Below are 21,299 nucleotides of genomic sequence, written 5' to 3' on the forward strand. Positions count from 1 at the left end.
AGGTATTACTCTCTACACGTCATGGATGTGGAAACTGATGCTTAAAGGGTTAAATGACTAGCTCAAGCTATACGGAGAAGAGATCAGGTTTAGACTTAAGTTTACCTGGTTCAAAGCTTAGGAGTGTTGTTTTTCTACTACGTTGCAAAGCATTGCAAAAAGCTTTCAAGAGAATTATTTTTCAGTTCCAAAGACTGGCCAATCACCCTTGTTGATACTCAAGTTGCCTTCTTATGAACTTCTATCTACCTTTATCCTCCCAACACCTTTTATTTTTTTATTAGTTCTTTCAGAGTTTTATATTGCTTTATTCACCCCCCAACTCTTCCTAGATCTATTCTATTCTTGTCCTTCTACATCCAACTTTGGATTCCTTCAAAAGAAAAAAGAAAAAAAACAAGACCAATCTCTGCTGTGCTGTTCAAATTTTCTTGGATGTGTGGTCTTCCACTAGAGTTTGATTGACTTAACAGAAGCTACTTTCAGAGAAAACTGTTCCCCCCTCTCTCTCCCAGCAATTGCCAATAGTGTCATGGCTAAGGGAGGAATTTTGTGTCCAACTCCCATCTCCATATTGGGGCTTGGTCAAGCTTAGGCTTGCACAGGTCTTGTATATGCTGTCACAACTGCTTTGAGTTCATATGTGCAATGGTCCTGTGTCCATAAGACATTGTCTCTTTGCAGTCATCCACTACCTCTGGCTTTGACACTTTCCACTCCTCTTCTGCAATGATCCCTGAGCCTTGGAAGGAGAGAAGGAAGTAGATATGTTCCATTTAGGACTGAGCACTCTGCAGTCTCCTTTTGCCAACTGCCAACAACTCCTTTAAAAAGTACAAGCTATCATCCAAAGTTCTATATGGAATGGGCCAGTGGAAAACATACGAAGGAATTTCTTGGTAATGTCACAGTAATAGTAACTTGAGCCACAGGGAAGGGAGGCCAACTTGTGCTTAACACCAGATGCTGCTACATCTGGGCAAAACTTTCCTGGGGGATGTGCTAGTCCTAGGAAGTCATGGAGTTCTTCCTTTCAACAACTTTATGTTTCCTATTGCTGCTGTCCTCCTTAGGTCAACCCAAACTCAAAGAGAATCTCTGTTTTCTCTGATTTTCCACCTTTTTTCTCACTTGCAGTCAGAGCTATAATATTCTCCATGGCCAGTTGATTCTGCTTTTCAACCAATGTCATCTAGTGAGAGTAGTAAAGAACTTTCAACTTGACTTTGAAGAAAGACTCCATTTAACAGAAGGAAACCACCTACAGCACCTTTGTACATACATAGGCTAGGCCTAAGACCAAGCACATGAGCTCTATAAAAATTTTTCTTAATTAATTTGCACTTAGTCTTTCACTAAAGGGAGTGCTAAAGTTGAATATCTATCAAATTCTATTATTTTATATTTCTTTGTGTTTGACTATTTTGTCTGCATGTATATCTGTATATCATGTTGAAGCCTGATACTCCCAGAGGTCAGAATAGGGCATCAGTTCCTATGGAATAGGGATTACAGAAGGTTATGAGCGACCATGTAGGTGCTAGGAACTAAACCCAGGTCCTCTAGAAGAACAACCAGTGCTCTTAACTGCAGAGCCAACTCCCCACCCAGCCCTCTACCAGATTCATGAGATACGGAGGCCAGGCTCTCTTGCATCCTTCCTAAAAAAAAAGTAACATAACTCATAGAGACCAAATAGGTAAAATTACTTTCTGTGTGTCCACCTTCAGATAATGCTAATTTAATATTAGCAAAAGTAAAATACTGGGGTTTGGGGGGGGCGGGGTTGCCTCAGTTATGGTCTCTTTGATTTCTTTGGGATCCCTCTTCTAAGAGGGATTTAATTTAAAAATGTCCAACAAATATTTATTAAGGAAAAGAAAAAGATGGAGAAAAAAGATGTTAACAACAGATTATTAAGCAGCATAAGGTCTGTGTAACGAACACAGCAGGATAACCAAGCATACTACTTCTCTAAAACTCCACATGGGGTGGGAGTTGGGGAGAGAAACTACCTCAAAATAAAACAAAGATATTAGTTATTAAAAGTAGGAGATCAAAACCAAATGAACTGAAAAGTAATTTACAGCAAGCCCATGTGAAAGAAAAGAAGAAAAGCTAGCACATTATTAATTAGAACCCTTCAGAATCCTGTGGGGCAACATTAACACAAAATCCACTTAAAGAGGCAATCAAAGGCTGAACAACAAATAGGAATACATTTATGCTCTTCAAAGAGTAAAAAATATGCAGAAATATCTTCCATATGAAGGCTTCCTACTGTCACATAATATTTTTTCTCTGCTTTTAATCAAACAAGTCTGACAAAATCAGGGGACAGGGAGGCCATATCACCTGTCTTAAAGCAAAAGGTAGAATGAGTAATCTCTCTAGTTATCTGTAGCATCTCTCACTGTCTGGAGAAGAGGAATGGAACCATCAAGTCAGATTTTGCATGAGTCAAGCTACATAGGCTTTAATGAGCACATTTGTACTGAGCCACGTGGGGAAGGACAAAAGGTGAATAGGCACAAAGAACAGAAAGCACAGCCACCAGGGTGACACGGTAATGGCTTCCAGGGAAGAAATTTCCAAGAGAAGATGAAAATAAGTAGTTAGGCAATATTTGTTCCTAAAGTGCCACTTAAAACTATAACAAAACAACCATCCTAACCTAGGATGGATGACTGAAATGGAGCCGGAGTAATAGACAGGCCTGGAAAAGGGTGGGATGAATCCATGTGCACTGTCTTCAGCCTAGCCAACCTGCTCCATCCCAAGTTGAATAAATTCCACATCCCAGAGCGGGATCTATCCAGAGCTGCTGCTGGCAGCTGTTCTCCTGGCAGCACAGGCAGACAAATTCATGGCATTACTGGGCCAACAGCTGCTACAGCTCTGGGGGAAGTGACAAGTGCCTGCTGAGAATGAACTATTCTGGGACCAGTCACAGAGTCAGCAAAACCGAGGCTACAGTTTGCTGGTTCAATGAAGATACAGTACACTTCCTACTCCAAAGTTCAGAGGACCAAAAAGTGCTTTCTCTATCCCAGCTTGTTTGACTCAGGTGGTTCCTGTCTTCACATGTTGCTCCATCTTTTCTGTTCCCAAGGGCATGACTTCTATGTTGGCTCATATCACCCTCCCCACTGGACCATGCCTCCCTACAATGCCCTTTCATCTAGTCTTTCTAAAGCATAGATAATTCAGTTTCTTGCTCAAAAATTGTTAGTAGCTACTTTATCCTTATAAACAAAGTCTTAACCTATTGGCCAATATTCATAAACCTCTGTAAACTCTGGTTTACCAACTTTTCCAAGGTCATTTAGTATTATAGTTATAATTCATATTGTTCAGAGAAGCAGATAAGTTACCCCCAGCCATGTTTTCCTCACCTCTGGGCTGTTGGTGACACTACTGTCTATCTAAAATGTTTCTGTCTTCATCTCTTCATTCCTCTCTAAGATCTTTCACTGTCTTATTATATAGAATATTCAGGAATAATACAGAGCATTGGCAGTTTTATTTTCCCATTCCTATCCACTGAACTTCACCTCCAACCAGAACAAATCACTCTCTTATGTGCACTATGTATGATCACATACCGTCCTTCCATATACCATGACACATAGACAATATTGCAAACACTGTCCCTCAACATCTCTACCTTTATAGAGACTACTTTCTAGGTCACCTAAGTTAATAAATATATTTTCTAGTTTCCCTTACAGCACAGCATAACCATGTGACTAAGTTCTGTTCAGCTGCATATGAGTTAAAGGCATGTATGTGCCACTGTCAGACTATACCTTTAAAGAATAAAGATATAGTGTCCTCTTGCCCTGCTGTTTTTCTGAATTGATGAAATGGGATATGGTAAGAATGAGCTATATGGGCATACAAAGTAGAATGGACACATTTAGGGGTGGGACAAGGAACCTGACACTGTCCTGACTGGCTAGCAAACTATTATCTACAGAAAAATATATACCTATCTTTTATATGCAATTATTATTTAAGGTTTACTATAGCATCCACACCTTTCTTAACCAAACTAGTCATGTCTAAAATGCCCTTTATGTATACACCCCCCAAAAAGAATAAAAGGACAAAAATTTTGGTGCTACATACAAAATGTTGCAGGAGCACAGCTGCTTATAGCACATAAACATCTGAGCACTAGGCTGTCTTCTGCTACACAGAAATGAGGAGGAAAAGGAAAAATGAAGGTTCCATTACAGTGTGATGCTAACAAGTAGAGACAAGGCAGAATTTTGCCAAGTGGACTGTTCAGATGATCACTGGACTTAAGAAAGTAGATCATAGGTTTAATTGTGGGGAAAAAGAAGAAAATGAGAGGAAAAAGGTACAAAAGGCTTAAAAATAACAAATGAAATATAATTTAGAATTTCACATATACATTTATAAGGGAAAAACCAATTTATTCCATATAAAACTGAGAGACTCTCAACTATCTGATTTTTGTTGATATTTTCAGGAATAAATTAGTCTGAATACAGAATGCTGTCTGGAGTTCTTGTTTAGTTTTTCTCCATCTTATCCTTATTATGTGCATTTGTTCCTATGACTCATCTCTTCTTGTAGTAGGCTGTACTATGTGAAATTGCTATTATGTGACCAGCAATTCAGATGTTCCATTCTAAAAGAAGAAAGCTTTTTGTTTTCAGACTTTTTAAAAAAGATTTAATTCGTGTGTGTGTGTGTGTGTGAATGAATACAGTACCCAGAGAGGCCAGAAGAGAGAGGGAGAGAGTATGTGGGGTTTTTTTTGTTTTTTTTTTTGTTTTTTGTGTGTGTGTGTGTGTGTGTGTGTGTGTGTGTGTGTGTTGTGAATGAATACCGTTCCCAGAGAGGCCAGAAGAGGGCAATAGACTTCTGGAGCTACAGATGGGTGTGAGCTGCCTGACATGGTTCTAGGAAAGCAATCTGGATCCTCTAAAGAGCAGGAAGCACTCTTAACCACTGAGCTGTCCCTCTAGCCTTCAAGCTCATCTTGCTCTGCTTTGCTTCTTTCTCTCAGAATGCCTTCAGCCCAAACTGTTAGTAAAAAACTGCTAAAACTGACTCAGATCAAGCTCCCCTTGAAACACTACTAGTTCCCTGACATATAAAACCCTCCCATCTTTGACCTGTCGAGGAGAAGGCACTGACTCCCTTTTAGTTCTTTTTAGAATTTTCTATCTTCCTAGCAAAAATATTTACTACCTGCCAATACTGGGAGACCTCTTAAGCCTTAGGTTTTTGGCTCTTGGTTTTTATTCTCTCTTCTACATTTACATATTGTTTACACTACAGATTTAATATGTATCCCCACTCAAAACCATTTAGCTCAGTAGTACCACATCTCAACTTGGGTACCTGAAATCCTTACAGTGCCTCAAACTCAACTACTCAAAGCAGAGTCACTATTTGAAGCACCTGATTCCTCCATGCCCTTATGTTATAGAGGACACCACAATTCTTCTGATTGCCAGGTTAGAGATACCAGGTCACCTAACCATTTAGATTATTTTTATCCAATCAGTTATCCAATCCTGTCTAATTTCTCAAATACCTCTTGAATAGTGCTATCATATAAGGCTGAAAGGCTGACCAAAGGTTTGTGTGGTAAAGGCTTGTGTTGTCTGCTGGACAACAGCAGAGCCTTTAGGAGGTAGGATCTATTTATTAATAGGAGACTAGGACACTGGGGATTGTCTTTGATGGAATCCTAACCTCATCCTCTCTCTGTTTCCTGACCATCATGAAGGAGGTCTCCTTCTCCTCCACATGCTACATACCACCACAGGGCTCCCCAAAAGTAGATCAAACAACTAAGGACTTAGGATCTCTGGAACCATGAGGCAAAACAAAACACAATACTTTTCCTCTTTACAGTTTATTTATCTCAGTTATCTGGTCTTAATAACAGAAAGCTGACTAACACAAATACATCCCTACTGCTCCTTTCTAGACACTATCCAATTCTATATGTACTACCCTCAAAACTTAACATACTTCTCTTGGATTTAAAAAAAAATTATATAATTTTACCCATACTTTTCCTTGGGTCTGTCTCAATACAACATCCTCAAAGGCTCATTACCACAGGGCATGTCAAATGTGAGCTTCTATGCTTGCTATCAAAGCATTATCTATCCTTTGGGACCCATTCTACTTACTTAACCTTGTTTTTCACTGTTTTTGAAAATATTCATTTTCTTCTATCTTTATTAAAGTCCCTTTTCCTATATAGTTTGCATGGCTCTTTTACTTGTTAACCAAAAATTCCAGAGCTTATCTTATTACCATAAGAATGAGCACAATCACAATACCTAGCAGGTTTTAAAAGGAGCTAACAATTGGATTATTACTTAGGATAATATGGAAATTGGCTGGAATAAATCAAGCACGAAGTAATGTTCAAAGGAGAATAGAAATGGCCCCCTTTTCTAGGTCCTTGAACCACATGAATTATAATTCCATAGTACTCACTCAACTTTAAATTACCTGACTGTAATTTGTTTACTTCCCATCTCCTCATTATAATTAAAAGGCCATGTGGAAAGGACATGCTTGCTCTCTGTCATATCTCAAGGCACTATGAAGGAGTTCAAGGGATGTGCAGTGGATATTAGTTGGATGAATGCTCAACAATCTTTCCTTTGGGGCTATCTAGGAAGACAAAGGGAATTAGCTGGAATGGAAGGGAGCAGGAGAGGGTAGTGTGGTGGTATGGTGGCAGTATAAGTAAATATAATTGAAATACATTGCATACATGTGTAAAATGTCATAATTAAACCTATTACTAGCTACACACACACACTTTAGACCACTGGCTGACATACATTAGCTTGCCTTGCTATTTATTCTGATCTCTTTTAGATAGAGAACTGCCCATTAAGACTGATGTGGAAAAGGAAGAGTTCTTGAGGGATTTCAACAAATTTGAAGCTTGTAGGATCAAGAAGCAACCTGGATCTAAGAGGTACCCTTTGCTTCCCTGCAACTCAGACCACACTCTCAAAGTTTCTAAAAGCAATTGCTATGAAGTCCCTACTTAAATTGTTGGTCCTTGGTACTTCGTGTCTTGGCTAAAAAGCGCTCGGCTAGCTTCTCCAGGTTTCGAGAGTAGTCCATTTCAATCTCAGCCTTCTTGCGGAAGAAGTCTTGCAGGTCCTGCAACAGCTGCACCCGGAGTTCACACTGCTGGTCTAAGCATTTCATCTGCTCTGTGAGCTGAGCCCGGATCTCTGCAAGACAACAAAAGAATGTGGTCAGACCAACAGCTCTAAATATACACTACACACACACAGACACACACAGAGACACACACACACAGACACTCAGACACACACACACACACACACACACACACACACACGCACACACGCACGCATGCCCCTGCCTTTCATTCACTGTTCCCTGTACCCTGGGATATCAAAGTCCTTAATAACATAGCCTACAATTGAAACTGACCATAGAATGTGAGGTACCTTCAAAAACCTCCAACTCTTTTTGGACCACTGAAGACTATCTGTGATCAAGAATCTATTCAATTTGTTAGATTAAGTTCTATAATAGACAAAATAACACCCAAAGCTAAATATTCATAAAGCAGTTAACTGTTTCTAACATCATCCAGAATTTGGGTTCTTTTCTGGCAAGGAGGCCAAATGAATAATCAGATGAATTATGTTACCCCCATTTTAAAGACTGAGTACTAAGTCTTAAAGAAGACAAACTATTAAATCACAGTAAGCTGGGATTCAAAGGCAGACAAATGACTGTTTTTTACACTTTTCCTCGTCATTTCAAAACGTTTTTCAATATCTTTTTGAAGTATGGTAAGGAAGAATCATTGAACTTTCATGGAGGTGGAAAGATGTCTTTTCTAGATCCAAATGGCAGCAACCAAGAACAAACATGTACTATGACTTCTAAAAAATCACGTTCCAGGTCAATTGGTTATATAATTTCAAATATTATAGAAAGTAAATATTCAAGAAGCTATCTCTAGAACAGGAGGAGTAGCATAACAATGGTGGTAAATGACTTAGGACGAGATTTTTTTTTTTTTTTTTTTTTTTTTTTTTTTTTACTGAGATCCCACTTGTTCCATCCTCACAGAGGCCTGAGATCCTCTGCTCTGTTCCAGCTAGAACTATGTTCAGTTACACTCCTGCCTGGCAGATTTCTTACCCAGTTCTTGCATAGGACTAGCAACACAACCACTGTGGAACCACAGAAATGGCAGCTTCAGAGGCAACTGGATCTGTCTTGAATACACTACATGTTTTACTGATAAGAGATTTGGCATTCACAACAAATAGCCTGCCAACATTGGGCTGATTTCTTGTCCAGAGTGGGTCTACAGTGCATGTCCAGCTTATTTTACATCCAGTTCCCCATTAGCTTGAAAATAGAGCAATCATTCTCATCCCTTTTCTCTACCAGCACACTCACCTCCAGCAAGACTCCAACTTGAGGTTGAAAAGAAGTACTACACTATGCCTTTCCTGATGCATGCTTCAAATTCATTTCCCACAGCACTGGCAGATGGAGAAGGAGAGAAGTGATGATTTCACATGAGTTCCAGACAAAATTTTGGGATAAAGACCATAATGCTGAAAACTTTGCAATCACTCCTTTCTTAAAGTAACGAGGATTGACAAAGCTGCACTGGGTTTTGCCTTAGAGTACCTGAAGTCCATCTTTATTGCTTCTGTTTCTGCAGGTATATCAGTACATGACAGACATAGCTGGTCCTTTGCAGGTGATCCTAGGTAATCTCTAAGAGCAATCTTCTTCCTCATCTCTATTCAGTCCTGCAGTAACCCAACCTGAACTGAAACTGAGCACTGCAGGATTGTTTCCAGCAAGTAGAATACTTCACAGAAAAGCCGTTGCCTACCTCATCACTCATCAAAGCTCTCTTATTCTGCACAGTCTGGAGTCTGATTACAAGGAGTGTAGGGCTGTGTGTGTGTAAAAGAGATTTACAAAGGTTATGCCAGGAATCCGGTTCTTGTCAAAGATTTCTGGGTCTCTTAAGGGTAAAAGTCGTTGTTATGATCATTCCTAGAGGCAACTGCCCCTTTGTACAAATTAATGAAAATCTAGCAATAACTGCTAGTATATAGGAAGACTGTGGGTACAGATCATTCATGGGTCATCAATATTACTTAAAAACCTACCCATTAAATAAGAATCATCTCTTAGAGTAAACTGGCTGTCCAGCATCCGAATCAGGAACAAAGGTACAAAGGAAGATAAAGGTACACTGAGGCTATCAAGTCCCTCTGAGTCAGCTATAACTCACTTTTAAGACTACACCTCAACAATCTTCTAGCAGGAATGCAGAAAGAAATTCTAGACTGTTCTAGGAACTATAGACAAAGCCCCATGATACTAACGTAATTTAATAAGTAGGCTGTTCTGAAACTGTTCTATCCATGAAATAAGTGCACGATAGGGGCTACTTGTTGGATACAGTAATGTGTCTTAGAAGTTCCCATGAACTTTGAACCAGCATGGGAGTCCACGCTGACTTCTCAATGAGTAAGCAGTGTAGTATGAGCTGTGTCCCATGCTTGCACCCTCTTCTGGATCCTTATAGAAAGAGCGTGTATTTACTGAACACGTTAATTCACTTAATTCCCATTACTAGCTTCTAAGATACTTCAGGTGAGAAAAATGGGATGTTTGTTAAGTACTAAGCCAAGGGCCACACCAACAGTGCTAACAGGACTTCTGGTGGTTAATACTTGATGGAAATCTATCTATTATTACCTACGAGACAAGTCTCTGAGTGTAATCTACATCAGATTAATTTAGGTTTGAAGATTCCCTGACTAAGGGAGCCACCATTCCACTAGCTGAGGTCTTGAACTGAATAAAATGAGGAAGTAAGCCAAGCACTCACTGCTCTCGTTGTGACTGCAGATGTAACTGTGAACAGCTCCTTCAAGCTCCTGCTACCTCAACTTCCCTTCCACAAAAGACTGCTCCTCCAACTGGGAGCCAGAATAAACCCTCCTCCTTTAAATCGCTTTTGCCAGACATTTTATCACAGCAACAGTAAAGGTAACGGAGACAGGCTAAAGCTAATAACATTTATCTGAGAAGTCAAAAGTAGATACACCGTAGACAACATTTCTGGGTAAATCAGTTACCATGGTTTTTTAATCTTTGGAACTTCGACTTCATCTTCCTGCTGAAGAATGATTCAGGGTCCCAGGATCAAGTTTAGGCCATTGATTTACAAGTTATCCCACATTTTGATTAATCCAAAACCAGAATAGATGCCTTCCATACATCCTAGATCTGTTCTCCATAGAAACTTCAAAAGGAAGTCCTTCCCTTCACTTGTGAGCCCTATCCTGAGTTAATCAATAAGTATAAAGGATTGGGCAGGGAAGGAAAAGAGACACCCACCCCAAACCAGAAGAGAATGCTAATAGACACCTCCTGTCACTGGTCTGTGATAAGGTACCCCTGCCCTGAAACATGCCTAGAAGGAAATCTCTCCCTTACTATCATTCTCAGAGCATTGGGGAAGGCAGTAAGAAAGACTCTAGTCCACCGCTCCAAGACAGAATGGCTGCTCTGTGGAGAGCAGAATGTACTGTGGCTGTTGTTACAACAGTGGTCCTCAATCCGGCAGCTGTGCCAGCCTCTGTCCAAGTACATAAGGGGAAAGAAACAATAGGGTACTGATTGTCAGCACACTTGGGCCATGTGCCCAGGCTGGAGACCCCGCCATACTCTGGTTGACCAAAAGGGCATAAAGAAAATGGGGCAATTTATAAAAACACAGGGGATTTCTTAACATTCAAATGAGTATGCATGTGGACTTGTGAGCACACTCAAAGACACACTGTTCACATGTTCTAACACACCAAATCAAGAAGACTTCACTAGTCTCCTTTACAGTTAGCAGAGAAGTCCTGGGAGATGATAGTCCTGGGCTCTTGTAGTATCTTTCAGCACAATTATGGGAAGAAGCCAAGCTCTCTTCTTTAAAAGTAGTTGTCTCTGAGCTATGAATGCTTCCTTGGTTATCCATAAAGTACCAAAGTACTAAAGTCACCATGAGTAGCTATGAAGGGATGAATGCCAGAAGTGATTTCCTCTGGGCACCTAATGTCTGTTTGGTTTTGCTTTGAATATTCTTTCCTATATAGCAAACCCACAGAAGTAAATTCCAATGTGAAGACTTAAGAGTTAAAAGTAATCACACCTGGGCAGTGGTGGTGCACACCTTTAATCCCAGCACTCGGGAGGCAGAGGCAGGTGGATCTTTGTGAGTTCGAGGTCAGCCTGGTCTACAAGAGCTAGTGCCAGGACAGGCTCCAAAGCTATAGAGAAACCCAGTCTTGAAAAACAAACAAACAAACAACAACAACAAAAAAAAAGAGTTAAAAGTAATCACAAATAGAAAGAAATCTAACTGTAAATCTTAAGAAAAATTCAATGTCCTTTGACTCTTTTCTTTCTTTTTTTTTTAACCACATTTTAAAATGATACAAGAAAAAAAAATGGCAAGGACCAAAGTTTTTAGACAAGTTTCCTGATATTCAAGAGTGACCTTTGAGCTGGGTGGTAGTGGTACACGTTTTTAATTCCAGTACTCGGGAAGCAGATGTAAGTGGATCTGTAAGTTCAAGGTCAGCCTGGACTACAGAGTGAGTTCAAGGATAGCCAAAGATACACAGAGAAACCAAAAAAGAAAAAAAAAAAACCCTAAAGAGTGACCTTTGCTATTTCATTCATAGATTCAAGTCAAAATTTAACTTTGCTGTTTTGCTTTTGTACAATTTTGTTAGTATATGAAAACACATTGAATAAATTTAAAAATGTGAATTTTATAGTATGAGCTCTCTCTCTCACACACACACACAATTTTTAACTCCATCAGATGTATTCTGTTGAGGCTGATTATGATTCTGCCAAAAAAAAAAAAAAAAACAGGCAAGGAAATGACCCCAGACCCCATAAAAAATTCTTGGTTTCTATTTCTCTACTTTTAGGGTAAATCAGTTCTGCACTGAATACTATTAAAACAGATTGGGCAAGCAGTGTGTCCGGGCAGCAGACCTAGCCATGACACTAAACTTCACTGTTCTACTCTTCTCAGAAGATGTCAGATCAAAACATGGCAAGGAATGCTCGTTCAAACTCAGGGTCAGAAGACATAGCCAACAGAATTTTCCCTGGGCAGTTCTGCCTCCTAGTTCATGCTTGGTTACAGCTAAGACACTACTAACTACACCTGGCTTGGGTGTATCTCCCAAGAAGGAGATTTGTATCTTACTTAGAAAAGAAGCTGCTCCTGTGCCCATGTGTTGTAGAGTACTTCCCAAGAGGGAGGGGGACATGATGGGGGGGGATGGGAGGCGGTGGCGGGGAAGAGACAGAAATCTTTAATAAATAAACGGGGAAGAAAAAAAACATTTATTCAGCTGGGTGGTGGTGGCGCACACTTTCAATCCCAGCACTCAGGAGGCAGAGACAGGCAGATCTCTGTGAATTTGAGGTCAGCCTGGTCTACAAGAGCTGGTTCCAGGACGGGCACCAAAGATACAGAGAAACCCTGTCTCGAAAAAACCAAAATAAATAAATAAATACAAATAAAATAAAATAAAAAGAAGCTGCTGACTGGTTTCAATAGGGAATCATTGGAAGATACTGATCATTTAGCAAAACTAGTCAAGGCCACGCCACACTGGATATCATGTAGTCTTTAAGTGACAATACCTTCCAGGGCAGATGAAACAGCCCTCTGGAAACTGTCTCGCTTCAGAACACCTGGTAAATTCATGGAAGTTCAGATGGGGTTTGTGTTCCCTATTGCTTCAATCCTAGGATAAGAGCTCATTTCTTTTGACTTCCAAAAATCTATCTCCACATTCTAGAACTTTCTCTAATTTAGTTATAAATTCCACATATTTAACGAGAAAATGGGAGTAGGAAGGCAGGTTAGAAAAAAGAGAAACATTCATTTAGGAAAGTCATACAGGTATATTCTTCCCTTTTTGGTGTGCTGGCATCTTGGAGACAGGTGCTGTGACTCCCACAGGCTCTATTGCCAACATGAAATGTAATATTTAGACCATGTTTCCCAGTGGGAACCTGACCTGATTGCCAGTCTTCTCCACAAAATCTACCTCACCTGCTTTTAGTCCTTTCACAAACATATGATGTCACCCGAGCCACCTCAAAAATACTGATTCATAGTACCTTCCAGAAAGTGCTATATAAAAATACAATCAAGGCTTTCATCAGGTTCTCCTCTCCATTATATCTTACTAATCCCAACAGTAATCAGTTCCTCTCTAAACTGATCCCCAGGAAACAAAGCTGGATGCTCTGCCAAGTCATGTTGGATGAGGCTGCTTGTTTGTTTCCTGGCTGCCCAGCAGCTCAGCCCCAAAATAACCACACAGAAACTATATTATTTAAATCACTGATTGGCCCATTAGCTCTAGCTTCTTATTGGCTAACTCTTACATCTAAATTTAACTCATTAATCTGTGTATCGCCAGGTGGCTGTGGCTTACCGGGTAAAGTTCTGTCTCCACTGGGGGCTACATGACTTCCTCCTTCTTCCTCCCAGCATTTAGCTTAGTTTTCCCCACCTACCTAAGTTCTGCCCTATCAACAGGCCAAGGCAGTTTCTTTATTCACCAATGGTAATCACAGCATACAGAGGGGAATTCCACATCAAAGTCATGCTCTTTACCTTGATCATTTGCCTTTCTACAAATTTCATAATTCCAGGGCTCTTAAAAGTCTTAGCTGGACAGAAGTGAAAACCAAAGCCCAGAGAAGTAAAGGGACTGATGAGTGTCACTCAGCTGGCTAGGTGTAGATTCAGAACTGGAACCCTAGAAGCCAAACTCTGAAGCCAATGCTCTTTTTTACTGTTATCACACACAGTTGTTTGAGAGCCTTCCCAGTACTCTGAGATTACAAAGACAAAAGTTAGCCAGGGAATGGGAACAAACAAAAAGCTACAGTAAAGTGAAACAATACAAATAAGTGAGACTGTGCACAGGAAAAGAGAAGGGTGATACTGTAAGCATTGCAGCTGGGATGGAAAGGTATCCTGGCAGTCGGGAGCCAAGGATACCACAAAGTCACACCACACAACAAACCTCACACAAGAGATTTATTGGGAGGGAAAAAACCAAGAGGGTGGCTTCCTCAGCTTGGGTGAGAAACAGCAGAGAACTTGGAAGAAAGGTGAAACCTTTCAGGGTGGAATTTTCCAGAGTGAAGACTGGTAGGATTTCTTGTCTAGAGACTGGACTTTTAACTCTGTAGGGTGGGGAACTGGGTCCAGCAGTTAGGGCAATTAGAGTGCAGTGTGGGTGGAACCTGGAAGCTGGAGGTCCTCAGGGGAGGAGCCTGGCTTGAGGGACTTACAGACACAGTACTATGTCCAGTCTACACATGATACCTTATCCTTCAAGGATTAATACTGGCACTTATTTACGAGCGGTTGATGTTTTAAAAATCAGCAGTGAGCTACTTTCAGGAACCTAGAAAACAGCAAGTACTCTCCCTCAAAGAATGTGACTAATAGCCTCTTTCTCACCACTTCACTCTCTGGAAGAAGGCACAGAAATCTTCACTGACAAGAATTACTCTAAACAACTGCTTCTGCAATTACTGTTTTCATCCCTGTGTCCTCCACATTTCTATCTATACTCTAGGCCTCTCCAGCCTCCTAGAACTAACTTACCATCTCTTCTTAGTTCTCTAAGAGGTATCCACAGCCCCTGGCCACTGCCTCTCCTGGTTCCTATCTTACTATGGCACTTCTTCTTCCCACCAGACCAAAACCTTCAGAGTTACTGCTGAGTCTTCTCTCTTTCATATTCTGTCAACTCAAACCGCCTTCAAATTACATCCTGAATCTAACATCTTCTTAGTTTCTCCATCCATTCCATTCTCTACTCACATGTTCAATATAACTTGACATCACTTTGTTCTGAATAACTGTTCCTACCTGGTTCCTCATTCCCACCCTTGTTACTCTGATGTCCACTCTACATACGGTAGCTGTACTCATCACCATCCAATGGCTTTTCATTGAAAAAAAAGGGCAAAGGCTTTCTAAATACTTATATAGTTTGGCTGTTCCAGTCTCTGGAACTCATCCTCACAGATCCATAGACACATGGGCCCCTCTGGAGGTCACAGGATATGCCAAGCTCACCTTTACCTCTGCTAAAGGAAGCCTTTATATTTGTTTCCCTTAGCTTGAAGCACACTTCCCAACATTTGCATGGCTAGCCTCTTCACTTTACTCAGTTCTCTGCTAAGAGGTCACCTCAATGCAGCATTCACAGCCATTCCAGCTGAAAGACCCCAAACACTAACCTTTACCTTCATTTTACTTTACTGCACTGTAACTTCCATAATTCTAGGTATTGTCTTCTCCTCTCACTAGACACAAGGCCCATGATGACATACAGAATTTACTTTGCTCACTGTTGACCTTTGATGCCTTAGTGACCAACATATAAAAAGTCTGAATTTAATGAATGAAGAGCTCCTTTGACTTTATGAGATTTGGGACACCTTATGCTGCCCCCCTCAAAGACATTTTATCTTGACTGTTCCCTAACCTCCAAAAGGTTAGCTATTCCTTTTTAAAAAGAGAAAAGAAGAGCTGGGGAGATGGCCCAGAAGGTCAGGGGAACAGAATTCAGTTCCCTGCAACCACAGTAGGTGGCTTACAGTGGTCTGTAACTCCATTTTCAGGAGGTCTGACATCCTCTCCTGACCTTGGTAGAAAAACACATATATGAAGCATATACTCAAATAGATTTACGTACATAAATAAAAATCAATCTTTTAAAATTTTTAAAAAGAAACTCCACAAAAATTCAAAGGAGTAATGCATTATCTAGTCAGCTCTGTTCTATTCTGACAAATGTTTCCTCTCCATTATTTATGACAAATACAAAAGAACTCAGTATATATGTCCACGGGGCATTTTTCATAATTAATGAAATCTTTTGAGGAGGAAACTTTACCAGAACAGAAGTTTCAGTTGCCCCGGGCTGGCCAAACACCATGATCATAATCCCAGGCAGAGTAAATAGCAAAGGTTTTTACTAAATTTCATAGCCCTCTATAACAATGTCTTTCATTGCTGTAACCAGAATCCAGCATGTGACCATCCTGCAAATGTCTGAGTGTGATGGTCTGTGGTGGTCTGTTAAGTAGAAAATAAAATTATCACTTTCAATATGCTTATATCTTCTAAACACATAATCATCAGAACCAGAGGACCACAGAGGCCAATGAGAATCTGAAAAGTGCCCTAGTCAGTCAGAGACATACAGGGACCATCAAGAAAACATCCTATCCTTGACTCAACTAGCCCACAACAATATAATGTCAGTCACAATTTTTTTTTTAACTTTCTTTTTGTTTTATTGAGAAAAAAACAATTTCCGCCTCCTCCCAGCCTCCCACTCCTCCCCCACACACTCCTCTCCCTCTCCCCCCACTCCTCTACCTCTCCCCCCACTCCTCTCCCCCTCCCTCTCAAGTCTGAAGAGCAGTCAGGGTTCCTTGCCCTGTGGAAAGTCCAAAGTCCTCCCCCGCCCCATCCTGGTCTAGGAAGGTGAACATCCAAACTGGCTAGGCTCCCAAACAGCCAGAACATGAAGTAGGATCAAAACCCAGTGCCATTGTCCTTGGCTTCTCAGCAGCCCTCATTGTCCGCCATATTCAGAGAGTCCGGTTTTATCCCCTGCTTTTTCAGTCACAGTCCAGCTGGCCTTGGTGAGCTCCCAATAGATCAGCCCCACTGTCTCCGTGGGTGGGTGTACTACTCAGCGGTAAAAAACAATGACTTCTCAAATTTTGCATGCAAATGGATGGAAATAGAAAACACCAGACCCAAAAAGATGAACATGGGATGTACTCACTCATAATTGGTTTCTAGACTTAAATAAAGGTCAGTGAGTCTATAATTGGATATCCTAAAGAAGCTAAATAAGAAGGTGAACCCAAAGAAAAACATATAGCTATCCTCTTGGGTAGGGGAAGTAGACAAGATTGCCAGGCAAAAATCGGGATCTTAAGGGTGGGGGGTGAGGGGGGTAAGGGGAGATGGGGAGAGAAAAGTGAGAAGGGTAGGATGGGGAGAACTTGGGGCAACGGGATGATTGGGATAAAGGAAGGTTGGATAGGGGAGCAGGGAAGCACATATCTTAATTAAGGGAGCCATCTTAGGGTTGGGAAGAGACTTGGACCTAGAGGGGCTTCCAGGTGCCCAAGGCGAGGTCCCTAGTTAGTTCCTGGGGCAGCTGAAGATAGGGAACCTGAAATGATCCTATCCTATAGCCATACTGATGAATATTTTGCATATCGCCATAGAACCTTCATCTGGCGATGGATGGAGATAGAGACAGAGACCCACACTGGAGTACTGGACTGAGCTCCCAAAGTCCCAATGAGGAACAGAAGGAGGGAGAAGACGAGCAAGGAAGTCAGTCACAATTTTTTATACGTGTGAACAAATAATTTAATTTCCAAGTATATTAATGTGTATTTGATCCAAACCAAACACACACACACACACACACACACACACACACACACACACATATATATATTTAATTTTTACAAATCATTTTTTTCTCATTTTATTTGTTTTCTTTCTTGGTTTCTCAAGACAGAATGTCTCTTTGTGTAGTCTTGACTGTCCCAGAACTCACTTTCCACATTCCTTTAAATTTATATTAAAATTAAATATTTTTCTTCCCCTTTTTAACATTTTTTGTTTATTTGTTTTTGTTTTTTAAAACAGGGTTTCTCTGTGTAGCTTTGGAGCCTGTCCTGAGACTTGCTATGTAAAACTAGGCTGTAAAAACAGCGATCTAACTGCTCTGCCTACCAAGTGCTGGGATTAAAGGTGTCCAGATTTTTCTCACTTTATGTCTAAAGTAATAGTGTATATCATTGCTAAATAAAAAAATTCAGCTTGTGTTTAACAAAAGTTATTAAATTTTAAAGTATAATGAAAATATATAATATTTTAATAATGTGTTAAAAGAATTTTGGCCTAAATTCACATCTTTATTGTAGCTTATAGAAGTGAAAACACTTATTTAAATTCCTGAGAGACATCATGCGATTATATTGTCTTGAGAAGAGTCTATAAATTTGTAAACACCAGGAAGTGCCAATACAGTAGAAGTTTCTCATTTTAAGCAGCTTCCTGGGCCTGACGTCCAAAGGAATGTGGTCTTCTACAGAGACAGACTCTAAAAAGGAGCTGCAACATGATAGCTCATTATCAGGAAAAGAAGGATCTGCTGTATTATCAAGCCTACTTGGTCCAAGACTCAGGAAGGGTTTCCAGAAGCCAGATCAAGGATTGGGGTTACCCAGAAAAAGAGTACAGGGAAGGGTCCTAAGGTTAGAAGGAAGAATGTATTTCAATGATCCAGAGCGGGAGGACAGGAACATACATAAAAGGAACTGAAAAAGTAAAAGTTCAGACTATCTGGAATATCGAACTTTAAGTAAGAGGATGAACAGAGGAAGACTGAGGAAAGGCGGGGGGTCATAGTGCTGGACAATACCAAAGCCTTAACGAACACAGAATTGTTCCTAAGAATAATGGCAAGCCATTATAGATCAGATATAGAAGTTATACAAGCAAACTGCTTTCAAAGATGGTAAATACTCCCTCTGGAGAGCCCAAACACAAGAGAAGCATGATTTTAGTTTTGGAGAGATCAAGGTTTCAATCTTCTAATGACTCCTTCAACCTGCATCTTCCAAATAAACTAAAATCTCTCCAAAGAACAAAGAGCCTGGTGAACCAAATGTTAGCTAGGAGCGACCACATGCTATAATCCTGCAAACACATCAGTTCCATGAGGTGAGTACAGCAGCAGCAAGAAAACTGCATGACTCAGGCCAGTTAAGCCTAGGTTTCTTCCCTCATCAGAGAATCTGTGGCATTTCTCCCCTGCCTATCCCCTTTACACAAAAGGCTATATCTCAACCACACGCCTCAACAACACAAGTGGAAAGGACTTTAACTTAGCCATCAGAAAAAGACAAGAAAATGCTTTGCCTGTTTCACACCTCAGGGGTGGAGAGGGAACACCCTCCTGTTCAAATCCATAGATGAGCATATTTACAATATGATTGAGGCAGAAACATAATTCAGAGCAAGTCAGCTAAGAATAAAAAACACTGAACAAAATAAAATTAAAACCAAATACAAAGCATTAAAGTTTAAGTCTGGATTCAACGTGTTCACACAGTCAGAGGCCAATGCAGCTGACAGAAGCCAATCTCCACCTGGAAAAAATAAAATATTCTAAATCTCATTCAGAAAACCACACTACTAGACTTGGTAAGAAGGTGAGGATTAAACTGGACCAGATATAGACAATGTCCAAAAATGCCTGCAAGAACTGCTGCTCCCAATTTAAAATCAAACATTGTCCAAGAGATGAATCCCCCTTCATGCTTTTGAAGTTGTGATGGTGATAAAAGAAATGATGGACACACCTGTCAATTTCTTCTTGTGTGTGAGTTTCTACATGTTTTTCGCCTACCATGATTTAATGAGCTGCAGCTAGGAAGTTCATTTCCAGAATTAGAAGTATCAGGCAGGTGGTACAGAAAAGCATTTCAGGATGTTCTCTGAGATAAGAGGGTCAACTGTGGTAAACACTCTCAGAAATTGACTAAAGTAATGCCAAATATGCCAAAATCATAAATATTTTGGAGCCTTGAAGTAGAACAAAGGGAGAAGTTAAGTTTAAAGCAAGCTATGTAGTTTCTTGTTGTATGTGCCAGGGAGGAAGGTGGAAGACTGCTTTTCTCTGTATTCTCTCGTGCAGTCACCCACTCTGCCCCATCCAGTTTCTTAGGAGAGTCCTTACTGAGTTTCCAAGACGGTAGAGATGGAAAGCTGTGAAACCTGGTAGCACAGGGATAAAACCAGAGGGGCTTACAAAATAAAGCCTGTCCTAACACACACGACATGTTCAGTCACTTCCTTCTGTCCTCTACAAACCTCTGTCCCCACCTCACCCCTTCATGGCATCGACTTATGGTACTGTCCCTCTTCTCCTCTAGATCCCTTTGTTTGAGCTGTAGTTGACTTCTTGTTAAGTATTCAAACATATCAAGTACACTTGAGCCTTAAGAATTGGCTAGAAGATGTTTGTCCTCTGCCTGGAATGTTCTTCCCATAAGTGTAAATCCTCACCTCCTTCAAATGTCTGCACAAATGTGACCTATGCTACAATACTTAACTAATATTCTCCATTTCCATTTAAATAAAATCTGACTTCACTCTCCAACACTGATACCCAACTTACAATACTTAGTATCTTCTTAATGCTATGTAATTGTGCACTAATCAGATAGGCTTTGTCTCCTTCCTCAAACTCTGCTGGAATGTTAACTCAGAAATATTTATTTTAGTAACCAAACTAAAGACTTGGAGTTGTATGTGATACATAATAGATGATGTTTACCTAACAGATGAATGAACAAGTGCATAGTATAGAAACTAAATCTCTTTTCCTGCTTAGCGATGGCCAAAAACAAAATCTAAAACAAAACACAGAGGCATATGTTCATCCACACTAAAGTCTTATCTAGATAAATGAATGGTATCAGATTCTTCTGCTTCTAGGGAAACGGAGTGGTTACAGGGTGAAGTCAGTAGACACCCTAAAGGAGATGCAAAGAGCAAAGACAACAGAGATCTGCACAAGAGTCCAAAGATTTAAATGCTCACAATGTATCTCTGGGATATTTATTTACCTGCCGTGTCCTGTTTGCTGACAATTTTGTTCAGTGCATTGTGATCATATTCAACCCCCTCCCCTCAGACCTATTTCCCCTTCCACATCCACTAAACTTTGTGTCTCTCCCTGTTTGTTTTTGTAACTCATCAAAAACAGTTTATTCTGCCCAAACACTTAGAAATATGCCTTTTTTTTGGAGGGTGGTCTACCCACTAGGGGCTGCACCCTTAAAGAAAATGATTCTCCCTCTTCAAGCAGCTATCAATTGCAAAGTACCCCTTAGCTAGGGATGGAACTTCATGCTCACTTCTTCTCTCCAACCTGGAATTTTGTCTGGCTTGAGCCTGTACAGGTCATATACGTGTTCTCAACTGTGTGTGCAAAAATAATAAAAGCCCAGAGACAAATATTGGGGTTCAACCTGAAAACCAGAAAAGCAAAGTAATCAAGACACTAGAGAAAACAGTTTCCTAAAGTCACCCACCACCT

The 21,299-nt window shown here is 40.4% G+C and overlaps 1 protein-coding gene across 6 annotated transcripts in view; it reads right to left on the reverse strand.

Moving 5' to 3' along the window:
- Nucleotides 1-21,299, reverse strand: part of Srgap2 (SLIT-ROBO Rho GTPase activating protein 2) — a 217,218-nt gene that overhangs the window by 122,613 nt on the left and 73,306 nt on the right. For all 6 annotated transcript variants that reach the window (XM_041648002.1, XM_041648000.1, XM_041648001.1 and 3 more), the window contains exon 3: nucleotides 7,061-7,253. In XM_041648002.1, coding sequence (XP_041503936.1) covers nucleotides 7,061-7,253 — 193 coding nt within the window. The remainder of the gene's footprint in view (nucleotides 1-7,060; nucleotides 7,254-21,299) is intronic.

The sequence above is a fragment of the Microtus oregoni genome, unplaced genomic scaffold (assembly GCF_018167655.1).
Source record: "Microtus oregoni isolate MIOR12 unplaced genomic scaffold, Mior012 000003F_ref0000135, whole genome shotgun sequence".
In the NCBI taxonomy this organism is placed as follows: Eukaryota; Metazoa; Chordata; class Mammalia; order Rodentia; family Cricetidae; genus Microtus; species Microtus oregoni.